Source organism: Folsomia candida, unplaced genomic scaffold, assembly GCF_002217175.1.
Source record: "Folsomia candida strain VU population unplaced genomic scaffold, ASM221717v1 Fcan01_Sc002, whole genome shotgun sequence".
NCBI lineage: Eukaryota > Metazoa > Arthropoda > Collembola > Entomobryomorpha > Isotomidae > Folsomia > Folsomia candida.
Genome location: NW_019091194.1, coordinates 9533254 through 9546430, shown reverse-complemented (window position 1 = coordinate 9546430; position 13177 = coordinate 9533254). Strand labels below are relative to the sequence as shown.

The 13177-nt window shown below is 36.7% G+C and overlaps 2 protein-coding genes across 2 annotated transcripts; one reads left to right on the top strand and one right to left on the bottom strand.

The window, feature by feature from the left end:
• The first annotated feature begins 19 nt into the window (after positions 1-19).
• Positions 20-2086, top strand: LOC110843025 (helix-loop-helix protein 2). The gene is made up of 4 exons (XM_035848206.1): positions 20-725; positions 1197-1298; positions 1549-1702; positions 1773-2086. The coding sequence occupies exons 1-3, from the start codon at positions 578-580 to the stop codon at positions 1680-1682; spliced, it is 384 nt and encodes a 127-aa protein (XP_035704099.1). The 5' UTR covers positions 20-577; the 3' UTR covers positions 1683-1702; positions 1773-2086.
• Positions 2087-4655: 2569 nt separating this feature from the next.
• On the bottom strand, positions 4656-12804 carry LOC110843381. The gene is made up of 24 exons (XM_022089344.2): positions 12532-12804; positions 12412-12452; positions 11519-11722; positions 11260-11442; positions 11149-11197; positions 10970-11064; positions 10509-10878; positions 10237-10444; positions 9923-10112; positions 9681-9838; positions 9448-9611; positions 9082-9371; positions 8478-8931; positions 8224-8367; positions 7935-8028; positions 7570-7835; positions 7408-7497; positions 7148-7324; positions 6895-7055; positions 6570-6835; positions 6093-6479; positions 5606-6014; positions 5200-5502; positions 4656-5128 (listed from the first exon to the last, which is right to left on the bottom strand). Exons 1-24 carry the CDS (start codon positions 12590-12592, stop codon positions 4871-4873), a joined length of 5022 nt encoding a protein of 1673 aa, XP_021945036.1. The 5' UTR covers positions 12593-12804; the 3' UTR covers positions 4656-4870.
• Between the last annotated feature and the right edge of the window lie 373 nt (positions 12805-13177).

The window sequence follows — 13177 nt, the reverse complement described above, 5'->3', positions numbered from 1 at the left end:
TTGCATACGTAAATTGTAGACCAATTCATTTGTCTCAATTGAGGCAAACCACGAAAAATAGGCTAACAAAAAATTAAAGTAGGACAGTCCGAAACATGAAAGCATGGGAAAGTTATTCGGATAGTAAAATATGCATATACCGATGAGCGTAAGTGCATATAATGTCCGATCCTTTCAGAAATCTGCTATCCCAATGAGAATAAGTGAATTAGCGGATGTGGGTTGGTCTTCTGAGTGGAAGGAGGCACTTGTTTCGGAGTTCAGAAGAAGAAAGTTTCCCGTGTGCGCATTCCTTCCGTCGCTTTCTCCTCCAGATCCAGTGCCACCGTTCAACAGATTTCGACCAAGTTCACTTTTCCTCCACTCTCCTCCTTTCTCTTCAACTGTGGAGTGTGGTCTTTTGGACATATTTCGAGTAAACTTGTAACGATATAGAGTGTTTAATAAATATTAGTTATCAACTCTTATGTAATTCGTAGTATGCAAGCTATTTACAACTACTTCAAGTTCAATCCGTCGACCTAAATTGGCAAATCTTCCTTCTTAATACTAAAGTACACATTCCGGATCATTTAAAATGTCGTATTTTGGCGACAGTGGAAGTGGGTGTGGCAGCTATTCCAACAACAGAAATTGTGAAAGTGTGGACGGGAATTCTGAAATAGAAATGCGATTCGAAAGCGACAGTGGAGGAAGTGCGGATGAATCTCACAATCATTTAATGGGTGAGATATATAATTACAAATTGTCCTCATCACTGGTTTACAAACATATGTTTTCGAGTAAATATATATTTACATAATTTTTTAAATTATTGCCTTGTTGACATTCTTACATATATGAATCAGGTATATGTATTGTTCATTGAGTTAATAATGACGAATCGTGTTTAAGGGGAATTTGAGACATATTAGTATTTTACTGATTTTGGAAATTTAATAAGTTTAGTTAGGTCAAATTAGCCATCATGCATAGCAATACGTATGTGCGTATAACTCCCATCATAAAATGCTTCAACAGCTTTTATGCACATACAACAATACAACCACATTTCAGTGTTTGTGTAGAATGCTCTTGTTGCTTTCACTTTGAAAATGCTATGTACCGAAAATGCTATTCAGCACTCACATTTCCTAAGATTCCCATTGGATAAACATGTAAATGGCTTGTAATTTTATGTTGTCTATCAATTTTAGGGATGGAGGAGAAGCTAACTCGGGAAGAACGGCGGAGACGTCGTCGGGCCACACCCAAGTATCGCAAGGCCCACGCCTCCCGAGAAAGGGTGCGGGTGGAAGGTAATTGTTTATACATATTATGCATGCGTTAAGGTCTAAATTGGTGCGAATTTAGACAAAAATGCACTAACATAAAGCTTAAGATCTTCGTCATATGTTCTATTCTGTCTTTTGGGGTGTGTAAGTGGCTTGGTTACACCATTCGTTATATTTAAATTCAACACTTAGCAAATCCTGCTTCCAACTATTCATACATACACACAGAAAATATACAATGATGATGATCTGGCATCCCTCATTTCTATTCCAGCCTTCAACGGATCCTTTGCCAACTTGAGAAGTCTCCTACCCACCCTTCCGCCGGACAAGAGGCTTTCCAAAATAGAAATCCTTCGCCTCGCAATTTGCTACATCGCCTACTTGAACCACGTTTTAGAACGATAACTGCATACGCTATTTAATTGGTTAGCAGCACGGCTTGGATTTGTCTCAGTTGACAATCGTCTAATTAAATCAAAACAATTTTTTTACCAGGCAGATTTCCCTTGAACGCAGCCTCGGTTCCTTTCGTTAGCAAAATAAAGTAATGATTATTATGCATAGAAGGAAGAATAAATCAGTATGAATTATAATTGAAAAAACATATTTAGTACACAATCAATAAATCCGTAACACAGTCACAGTAAGCTCTGCTAATTTAAATTACCTAATCTAGATTTCGCCTGATTTATTGCTTTTGTTATTACATTTCAACCATTACAAAATTAAATAAACAATGACGGAGGATATAAAATGTCCAATATGTTGCAATTACCCAGCAAAATAAAGGATATACATATGTACATGGATGTAGGAGTGTGCTTATTTTTAATATTTTTTACATCCTGCTACTATATCTCAAGTACAAGTGGTAATTGGGATTCATTTATTCATGAGATTGAGCATTTAATTGGAAGGCCAGATGTGTGTGTTTGAGACCTACACATAGCCAGCCACGTGCAACATATCCGAAAATCCCAACAAATTGTGATGTCCTATTCTTGAAACATGAGTAATGATGCAGTGGGGATGGTTTAATGGAATGTTGACACTTGTGATCACCAGAACCAGTAATGTTCCCATACACATCGGTTACATAAGCTGCATCGCATCGTTGGAGGATTCGGTTCAACAGAGGAGTGAGCCCTCCTGGGAATTCGGTCCGCCTTTCCCCCATTGTATTCTCTCCCTCTTTTTGTCGTTACCCTGCCTTCTTCCTTCTTCTTAACTGACGGAGGATCTTGTCTCACTGTTTCAATTACCAAATTAAACAATGTCATGCTTGGACACCCGTAAGTAATCTAATCTGATCTTCAATTGTCTGAACCACTTTACTTTCTCCAGCGTAGCGGCCAGTAGTAATTTAAGCTAGTAGACATATATATGTATGTATTAAGTACTTGCAGTAATTGTTTCAACAACATGCACAAGGGATAAAATTATGCGGTTGGTATTTTTGGTGGTAAGATAATTGCAGAGTTTTCCAGGGTGAAAGGACTGTAAAAGATGATGATGGGAAAGGGTTGGGACGGAGGATGAGAAATAATTGGAACTTGTGGTAATGAACACGGGATGAGATGAGAGTGTTGCTGGTCGTGTGCTGATATGCCCGGATCGGATCGGAGGGGTAGCAGGTGGTTGTGACTGTATAATCCCAAAAGATTCAACGAGTTTGCCTTCAGCCACCTGCAACTCAAATGAGACGGAGAAAGGAAAGTGTTCTCTACGCCCTGGCAACTTTCTCAAGACGTTACGATTTTCTACCAGTGTGTCCAATCTGATAACTCAATCGGATCGTTTGGTTGGCATTTTTTGGTATATTATCGCGTCCAGCTTTCTTGGTGCAGATCTAAGACTACATTTGTATGACTACCTACTGCCTTGCTTTGAGGACGATGTGTAAATATGTATGGAATTCAAACTGGGTATTGGCTATAAATCTGGAATTTTTACTTATGCATTTAAATGCTAGAATTTGGCTGGGTGTAAATGTGTTAGTTCGTCCATTTCTGACCCATGGGAAATGATGTGAGAGGGTTGGTGGTGAACCAAACCGGAATAAGATTGGACTTTTTCTTAGTGAGGCAAATACCTAACAACGAAAAAATTACTAAGTATGCATTTGACCCACCCCAAAAAAGTGACCATCTGCGATATCTCAGTCATTTCTTAACCGATTTTGATGAAATTTTGCACCGATTATTGTTACATAATTTACAAATGGGATCTGATCCGACTAAGCGATTATGTGATTTTGACCGGAAATATGGGCAAAAATGTGGCCTTAGAAACATATTTATAATTATTGCTAATTACTAGAAAACTTTATCAACAGTTTGAACCCCACGAATTGTAGAACATTTTAACCCGAAAATTTTGAGTATAAATATATCAAAATCCGTTCCGAATTGATTTAGTTATTCCAATTCATAGACGTGCTACGAATCAATGCCATTGACAACGACATAGGACTAATAAATTTAAGACAAAATAAATATTCAAAACTGTAAACAGAACAACTAATATTTGATTCTGTAACACTCTTGGTAAAATGCATGAAGGGGTTGTTGTGAGTGTTCCACGTTCAGATTAGGTCATTTGGTATTTAGTAATCTAGACCAGACATTTTAAGACCAAAATAACGTGAATCGGTTAAGAAATAACGAAATAATTCAACTTTGAAAACGAAGCATTTAATAAAATTATCCCGGATGCAAGTATTGAAAGGGGGTGGTGCAATTTAATCATCCCATTGACATTCCAAATTCCAATTAAAAGTTATGAATAAACAAGGTCCCAAAAAAGGGGAAATCTTAGTGAGGTAGTGCAATCCTAATTAACAAATAAAATTAGATTGCAGAATTTTTGCATCACCGCTCTCGGTACCATTTTTACTGGATACAGTATAAATTTTTCTTTGCATACGCATGAATTCTTAATTTTATTGAATAAATTGAGAAAGAGGGCATTATTACTGTGTAGTGAACGAGCAGTGGGTTAAATTAACTGAGATAGATATGTAAAATATAATGGCTAAACAATTATGAACTACGTATTGGTTTAAAAAAGATACAAATCTATAATTTCAATTTAATATATTAATTTGGATATTCTATTCAGGCAAAATCATGGGACCTTTTGAGAGTACAACTTTTCTATTTAAACGATTAATGCTTCCAGTAAAAAATGGTACTGAGAGCGGTGATGCATAAATTCGGCAATCTAATTTTATTCGTTAATTAGGATTGCACTACCTCACTAAGATTTCCCCTTTTTGGGGACCTTGTTTCATGTATGGACATACATGTTCCAGTGAAAGTGTCTTCTTCATAAATATTCAATGTCATATTGCATTATCGATATGCGACATGTATATGCTTGAAGTATTGAGAAAAAAAAACATTTATTCTGGAAACAAATTATTACTAGAAATATATTATGGTGACAGAAATTCTGATGCAGAATGATAATGTTATGAAGAAAATTAAAGAATCTTAAAAATCAAACTGTTGAAAGTCTGCAAATTCTTATTGTGATTGTGACGGCTTGCACTAGTTTATATCCGCTGGGTACCTTAGTGTTTGGTAATGATCTCACTTTGAAAGAGTGAAATTAACGTGTTCCCCGTGCATCGCAGGGTGAAAGTTGTTTTTGGATCTCACTACGAATTTGGTTTGATGATTCTCATCCATAACCTTAATGTCAATCAAAAATTTGGTGTCATGGACCTTATCTCCATCAGTTTCCTCAATTTCTTTGAAAATGATTAGTTCATTAGCGTGAAGTCGGATGAGTTCTTTCGACGTGATAATTTTATGCTCTTCAATGCGAAAACGGGCATCTTCAGTTATCTGGGGCACATTGAGAATTTGCATGAAATTGTACCCAAAAATTACTAATGTGCATTATTATTAAAACTTACTTCAAAATCCATTATGTCATGAAAATAACTCGTCTTGTTGACTGTCCCTTCAATCAGGTTACTTGTGACCTTTGTCTTGAGGTCAGTCCGGTCCACTGTAAAACCAAGTCTTTGAATGGAACCATGTTGTTTGTCAGCTCTTTCTTCGGCATCCAACTGAGCTGAGAATTTATCCCTAAAGTTGGATGTCTGTGTATTCCCATTTGCTCTCACAGTTAAACTTCTCCACTTTCCATCATTCCCAATTATGGTCATTTCCATATCTGTGGTTCTTTCCAGCTTTCCATTATCAGTAAAATTAGACTATAAAACCAATAAAACAAATAATTAGTAAAAAAAAAATAAAAAATCAACTACAAAAAATATACATGAGTATCAAAAATTGCATGATAAATATGCTCCTCACCAAACTAGTCAGTTCAAACTCGTTTTCTCCCTTCTTCTTGTGGAAATGAATGTCCTTTTCGATCAATATGTTGAAGGGAGCCAAGATTTCACCAGTAAAGCGTTTATCGCTGGTGATGTGCCATTCAATTTCTTGAGTTTCTGCATGCATGGGGTTCGAGTCAACCGTGAGGTTCCAGTTGTAGGTGAAGGGAACTTGTTTTGGGGCGTGAAAATCCATGGCCAAATTACTCTTAAGGTATTTGTCCTCTTTGCTGGCCAACGTCTGGTTTGCACTTCCGGTATAAACCTTTCCGTGTTCATCCTCAAGTCTCATATTTGCTTCACTGCGTCCATTCCAAAAATCTTGGGCAACTTGAACGTGCATTTGGACTTTTGCAATTAGTTGATCTTTATTAGTAGTTTTTGACCTAAAAAGTAATAATAATGTAATAGAAATAATAAGAAAATATATTTCTTCAAGTGTTCACTGATTCATGTTTCTTTACAAGTAATCCATTGTTCTCTTTGAGCGATCAGTCACTGTATAGCTTTCAGATTTCAAAACTGTCTTGTGTTTTTTATTGTCCACAACAAGGTCTGTTTTTTGCTTGAATTCGTTCCCGTCATCATCAAAGTCGGCATCAAAAGTGATTTCAAGCTGCTCTCGACTATACTTGATGTCGAAATGAATGTGCTGATGCTGTCCGTCATCAGTTGTTGATAAGTTTACGAAAAACTCTCCCTCGTTTTTCACGTTGCCCATAATTTCATAGATGCCCGATGTCCAGTTGCACTTTGTAGAAACGTCAACTTGTTTCTCACCACCAACCTCCATGGTTAAATCTCCTTTCAAGCTGCTATCCTTCCTCCTTTCGACTAAAGTTATTTTTCCTCTAATAAAGTACAAATTGTATTGTGAGGACTTGCTGTCTGGTGTCTCGCACTACGTTTTTTTTTATAAATTGATATGAATGCATACGTACGAAATTGGCTTATGATGTGGGCTTATGACATCTACAGTCAAATTGTTCATATTTTGATCGTCAGGAATCATCTTATGTCCGATTCCGACATCAACTTCGTATCGTTTGTTTGGATGATAATTTACAATTAAGCTGTGCTTTTCCAGCCGCTCAAGTATCGGTCGGTACTTGATCTTGTATTCTCCAGTACTTTCCCTTTCTTCTCCAAAAACTCGAGTAACTAGATTTGTCTGCTGCACCTCGTAAATGCGGTTGTTGTGATTGACCTAACATTTGTTTGTATCAGCAAATTTTGCATTTCAGCAGTTTTTATTTAGACTCGTACCTTAATGGAACTAGTCGAATTTCCGTCGTGTGAAAACTCGGATTTGAAATCTGCTAAAGTTTTTCCAAATAGATCAGAAGTCCACTCAAAATGTTTTGTGTACTTTGAGTGTTCATAACCGTGCCCTTCACTGTTACGTGATACCTCCCGGTCGTAATTATCTGTGTATATAATTATCTTGTTAGTTACGTAATGACTGACCTGTTTCCTTACTTATGAAAATGCAAAATTGTGTGTTTAAAAAAATATTTACACTTGACATCGCCAAGTAAAGCTAGGGGTCCATCAAATTTGGCCTCAAAATTGATAGCATCCGCTTTAGGTTGCTTAGTCATGAGTTTGACAATCTGTGTTGGTGCTTTAGCATCAGGATCAGTATAATCGACAGTCATGTAGTAATCGCTTGAAATGAGTGGTTGAAATTGAACAACTGCATTAAAGTGATAGAAAATTATAGCTCTTATGTTATAATATATAGAACCAAAGATTAAACATTGTCACTAATTTGCTAACCTTCCGAGCGATTCCAGAAAGCATGTCCAGTGAACTTTTTGTTATTCAACTCTGCAGTCACAGTAATTTCCTTTGTTTCCCAGTACTCGGCTGGAATAGGTCAACAATTTCATTTGTGACGTGCAGAATATTAAATCTTTGCCAGAAATTTATACCACTTACGAGCTTGTTCATTTCCTTGGTCTAATTTCATGGTCATTTTGAGTAGTCGAGAAGTTTTAGAGCCAGGGGTAGTGGCAGTAATTTCATAAGTGGGAGTAAATTGGGCTCCATCTGAAGTAATTTTGATATCAAATCCTTCCATTTCGGCATTTTCCTTTTCTAATGAACATGAAAAAAGCTTGGGAAAATTGGGTCCGTTTCTCATGGAATAGCATTTTCGAACTCCTAAAACGTTGCTAAAGTCAAAACACTCTCGAGGTTGTGAGCTGTATGCAATAATTACACATTGGCATTTAAACATAAAAATAGCTTCGGATAATTTATGGAATGCATGAATGATTTAGGGGAAACTAATTCGCACTCACACCAAAGCTTCTCCAACCATAGTTTTCCCACCGTTCTTTATCATGTTTCCTTCAATATCCTCAAATCGAAAAATATTATACGCCATGTCCGTTTCTGAAATCAATTTCAATCGTGTAAACTTTCATAATAGCATATTGTCCAATTGATTGAGAAAACAACATAATGCAAATAAGCTGTCATCCTCTGCCTACAACCTACAAACCGTGTCTTAAATTGAACCGAAAGCCACTGGGCAAAGATTTTCAATAAATAAATGCAATTAGTAGCAAAATGACTAGAAATATTTACTGCTTATGATTTGATTTGGGAAGTTAAACTTCAAGTCCACATCCAAGGTTGGGCCCTCTTTCGATGAAATTGCAACGCCAAAGTTTGTTTTCTTATCAAGTTTGACTTCTAATTTGTAACCCGTGTGAACCGGTGTATTTGCTCCTAGAAATAAAAAGGATCAACAGTTTCATGCAGATTGAGTTCGGACACACCGCGAACATATTAATTATTTAATTAAATTGTTAAATTGTTTATTAATTAAATTGTTGTACCTAGTCCAACTTCTCCCATGATTGTTACGGCCGAGTCCGTATTTATTGTCACTTTAGAATTTAGCAAGTACTCAAGTGCCTTGGATGAATCTAGTAGAGATGAAAAGTTTGAAATCCCGAGTAGTTCAACTTTAATGGAATCAAAGCTGACTGCTTGAACATCAAAATTCAACGGGAGGCCCGAGATTGTGGGGAAAACTAAATCTTCATCAAGAATGGTACTTGGTTGGATCATGTCAATAATCGCTCCAGGTAAATCGCCAGACATTGTTTTAGAAATTGAAGTTTGAAGTGCATCATGCAAACCCTCAAGACCAAGACCAATCGTGGTCCCCAGGACTCTGTAGTAGGAATCTTTTGCTGTGGTAGCTTCGAAAAGGCTGCTCCAGTCCGCAGGTACCTCATCGCCTTGCATCATCATTGTTTTCATTACAAAGCGTTGAGACAATCCAATCTAATAATATAGTGGGACACAAAATCGAGCTATGAGTTATGTGGCACCATATATGAAACGTCTATTTATAGCCAAAATCCAAATTTAGAAGCATATTTAGAACCTGGCCATAAATAGAGGTTTTGAGGTATATATTTATCAGAATCTAACCTCCAAAAAGTTGAACGATCTACCATATAGGTCAACGGTGCCATTAAATGAGACAAATTCTGGTTTGGCTTGTCCTGGAATAAAAATGATGGTCGCGTCGCCAGAAAAACCTAAATTTTTCTTTTCGTTAAACGTCGAATGTTCAATGAACTTTGAGGTTCGAGAGCGATTGTAAACCGCAAGGATGTTATCCGGAATTTGAACTTGTTCAAAAGTAGCCTTCAACGTAGCCTTGGAAGGACTTGAGCTGTCTCGGATGTTGCGAATGTGAGAACCAATGAATCCACCAACTAGTTAATGAAAAGTATGTAACGTAATTGATTATTAAATACTGAAAAGTCATTTATAAGAACATTATATGCCAACCAGGTGAATTTCCTTGGCTAAACACTTCTTGAATAGCAGTTTTGTCTTCGGAGGTGAGACATTTGCTCGCAGCCAAATAAGCATGAATTCGGACTTGATCCGTTTTGGACGCATCTTTAAAAATCTTTCGTACGGATTCTTTTAATGTCGGTTGACACGGGTCCCTAAAATTTATACATGCATTCAAATTTGATCCCTTAACACTTAATGTAAGCATAAACAAAAATAATTACCTTCGGAATGCATCCATTGCTTGAATCTCCAGCCAAGTCGGGGATGTGGTTTGAGTAAGAAGGTTTTGCAAATCTTCGACAGCCTGTGGCGTGAGGGCATCTAAATTCCCCAGCGAATGCAGGGCTCCAAGGACAATGTCTTCCTCCTCCGACTTGACCTATTTCGATTTGCATAGACTTAATTATAGAGATGAATTATGTAGTTGATGACAATAAATATACGCAAATCCTTGTCCACTTACATGGGTCGTAATTGCGTCAACAAGGTGTTGATATTCAGGTGTCAGAATGCACTGTGGATTATTCAATTTGCAATATTGATGAGCAAGACCTGATGCACCCAGAAGTAGATGTTGGCTTAGGGAAAGGTTAGTTTTGAATGCGACCATGTCCTCGTTTGAGCCTCCATCGGTCGATTCAGGCTTCTTGATTCTAAATAAAAACAAAAATTTGTGGTCATTTTTGAAACAGCTACAATGTGTATACACATACAATGTTTTAAGTACATATGTACATAAGTAATAAGCAAGTAATAATATCGAGGTAGTTTTCTTACTTGATTGATTTCACCAAAGTCTCCAATGCTTGCAGGGCCTTTACTCCCGGCGTAGAAAAAGCAATGTTGGTGTAGAAATTGAACAATGTTATACTATCGAGTTGACCCTGTACGGCAGCGTTAGATACAACTCGCACAGCTTCATCATTTGGCACTTCCACCAATGCGTCGTAGAAAGTTTTCTTGTGAATATCTTCAGCAATGTATTCTAAGCATTGAATGAAATTAATTGTTGTGCTCCATTTTTGCAAGTAACGTGTTCTTAACTGTACCTGAATTGACAAATTGCTCTAGATCGGAAATTCTCCTTGCTACTTTTTTCAAATCGATGAAAATCTCGGCCTTGTTGGAACCATCAAGTTTCAAGGATTTTAAAAGCTGTTTCATTTTTTCTACTGCATTTTCTTGCATAAGTTTTGAGAAGGATACTGTAAAATTGTAAAATACTGGAGTGGTAGCAACTAATTTAGCAATTTCTGCCTCTTGAACACTGCTGGAGGTCTTTTCGCTGAATTTCAGCACGGACACCAATGTCGGTCCGCTATTTCTCTCACTGCAAATGACATCAGTGAGGATTCCATTGTCAAACGTTTGTGAACAACGAACATGACCATGTCGGAGAAATTCAAACATTGGTTTATTCTAGAAGTTATTGATTGAAATTATTAGCGCAATGTAATTTAAAAATAGGTATATACAAATCTTTTATATTTAATGTTCTGTGTTTATGTACCGTGACGAGGGGGATATGATATGGGACCCCGTGGAAAGCAATATTTGACCCTTCTCCTTGGCCGCACTGATTAAGATGTGTAATTTTAACTTGACCTATTATGAAGAATAATTTTAGAAAATATATAAATAGTTTCGCCTTCAACTCCTCAATCAATTAGTAATTGAAAATAAATTTACTTTTGTCAGATTTCGTGTACTGTGTGATGCAGTTTCCAAAGACCGACGTCTGAAATTTAAATCAAATGGATTAATTTCCCCGTTTCAATTTCGAATACCAACGATCAATACCTCGATTTCCATGTCTTTCTCTGTAGAAGCTTCATCCTTGTTTTGAATCATGAATATTATAGTTTTCTTCAGATTGACCAACCAACTTGGATCATCCTCACTGAAGTAAATGTCATAAACGGCTCCATTGTTCATTCCAAACTTTAAGGAGGATTCTTCAACGTCAACTTTATTAGTTTCAGTCTGGATTTACGAAACCAAAATAAAGTATTAGAAATAGCATGACGATTATAATTTGAGTTGGTAGTTTAATGGTAACCTCATGTCCTTCATTATTTGTTAGTCGACTGGAGATGACAGTCTTCTTCAAAGTCAAAATGAATTCACATCCAGGCACCCGAGTTAATATTACTGACCCATTGATATTGACCACCGGCTTGTTCTCGTGAGATTGACGGTCAAATTCCAAGTCTCCATATGCATGAACTCCATAGTTGTATAAATATGACTTTCCTACTTCGTACTGGAAAAATTGAATCAACATAATTCATATAATTGGTAGTGATTTGGTTACAATAAATACACTATTGCTTGACTTTTAGTATTTAACTAACGCTAAGGCTGTATTGTCGTATAACGACCAAGCTAGTCGAGTTACAAGTAGAGTAATTAATTACTCAGAAAATCATTGGTCCTTTTTGAACCAACTCAAAAAACACCCAAAGTGATTTTCTTCGTGAAATTCTTACTTTTTAAAACCAATAGGGGAGGTCACACGCTTTGGATGCCAAAAATTTACAAAAGTGGCATTGGGTATCAATTTTCCGGCAAAATTTTACTTTTCCGACTGGAAAGGTTCAAGAGTCATGTCCCTCCGTTCTAAACACGATAGCGGTCGTAAAACTCAACCGATCGACTTTAAATTTGGAACATAGTTGTACTACACGTGATTAAGTAAATCTCTCGCATCATAGTGATTTTCCAGTAGGGTACCCCCACTAATTTTCGGAAATGGTTCTATGTAAGTAGAAGCCTAAGTACGAAGTAGGGGTAGGACTTTTCCCTGGTATTCAGGTTTTAGAAATAACTAACGCCCTTGATGACTGAGTTTATTTTTTTGGATGAAAGATTTTATAAGAAACCCGTCATTTTGCGCAACATAACTAGGAAAGTCAAACAACATTGCATTATAAATAATAGGTTTTTGCCTACCTTCAAACTTCCAGTGTTTCCTTCACATTTGTTCGCTTCATCTTAAGAATTAGACACATTACATTCTGTATACTGTATGATATTACGTACAAAAATAGTAAATGGTCCCTTATTACGCACCTGTTCCTAAAGACGATGATAAGAATGATCCCACGACGAAGATAATTAATTGAGTCTTCATCGTTCAAGTATTAATAGTACACGTATTAAATCTATAAGCTTAAGTTTCTGTCTGTGGCCTTCCAACGACCATTAATTTTGGTATGCCAGTACGCAGCTTTAGTTTTAAACTAGTTCCAATTTGTGGTCAGAGGTCAGGTGGAGGTAACCAATGTTCGTGTGAGCACCGGAAGTCAAGTCCAATTGTTCGGTCTGAAGCTTTTGATGAGCATGCACGCAAAATGATTCAACTTAATGGATCACAAAGAGTTTATAAAGGGGTAGATACATATGTGCATCTGTCTGAAATTGATTTACAAATGATTTCCATAATAGCTTTTTCCTCTTTGTATCTTTCTGGAGTCATTTATTTCATCGTAATATGACTGCTCATCATTGTCCATTGTGTGGATTTATTCAATGCTCAGGTACATTCTAGCATGGACATATACGTGTATACATAACATTCTTTTGCACAATCAGGGTCGGTTGGGTAGTCCCCCATGACTGTACCAAAATATGCAAAATTTTATTAGTCGGGTGAAAAATTGAATATGAAAAAATTACATACGATCAATGATCATGATGTCACAAAATAAATTCGACG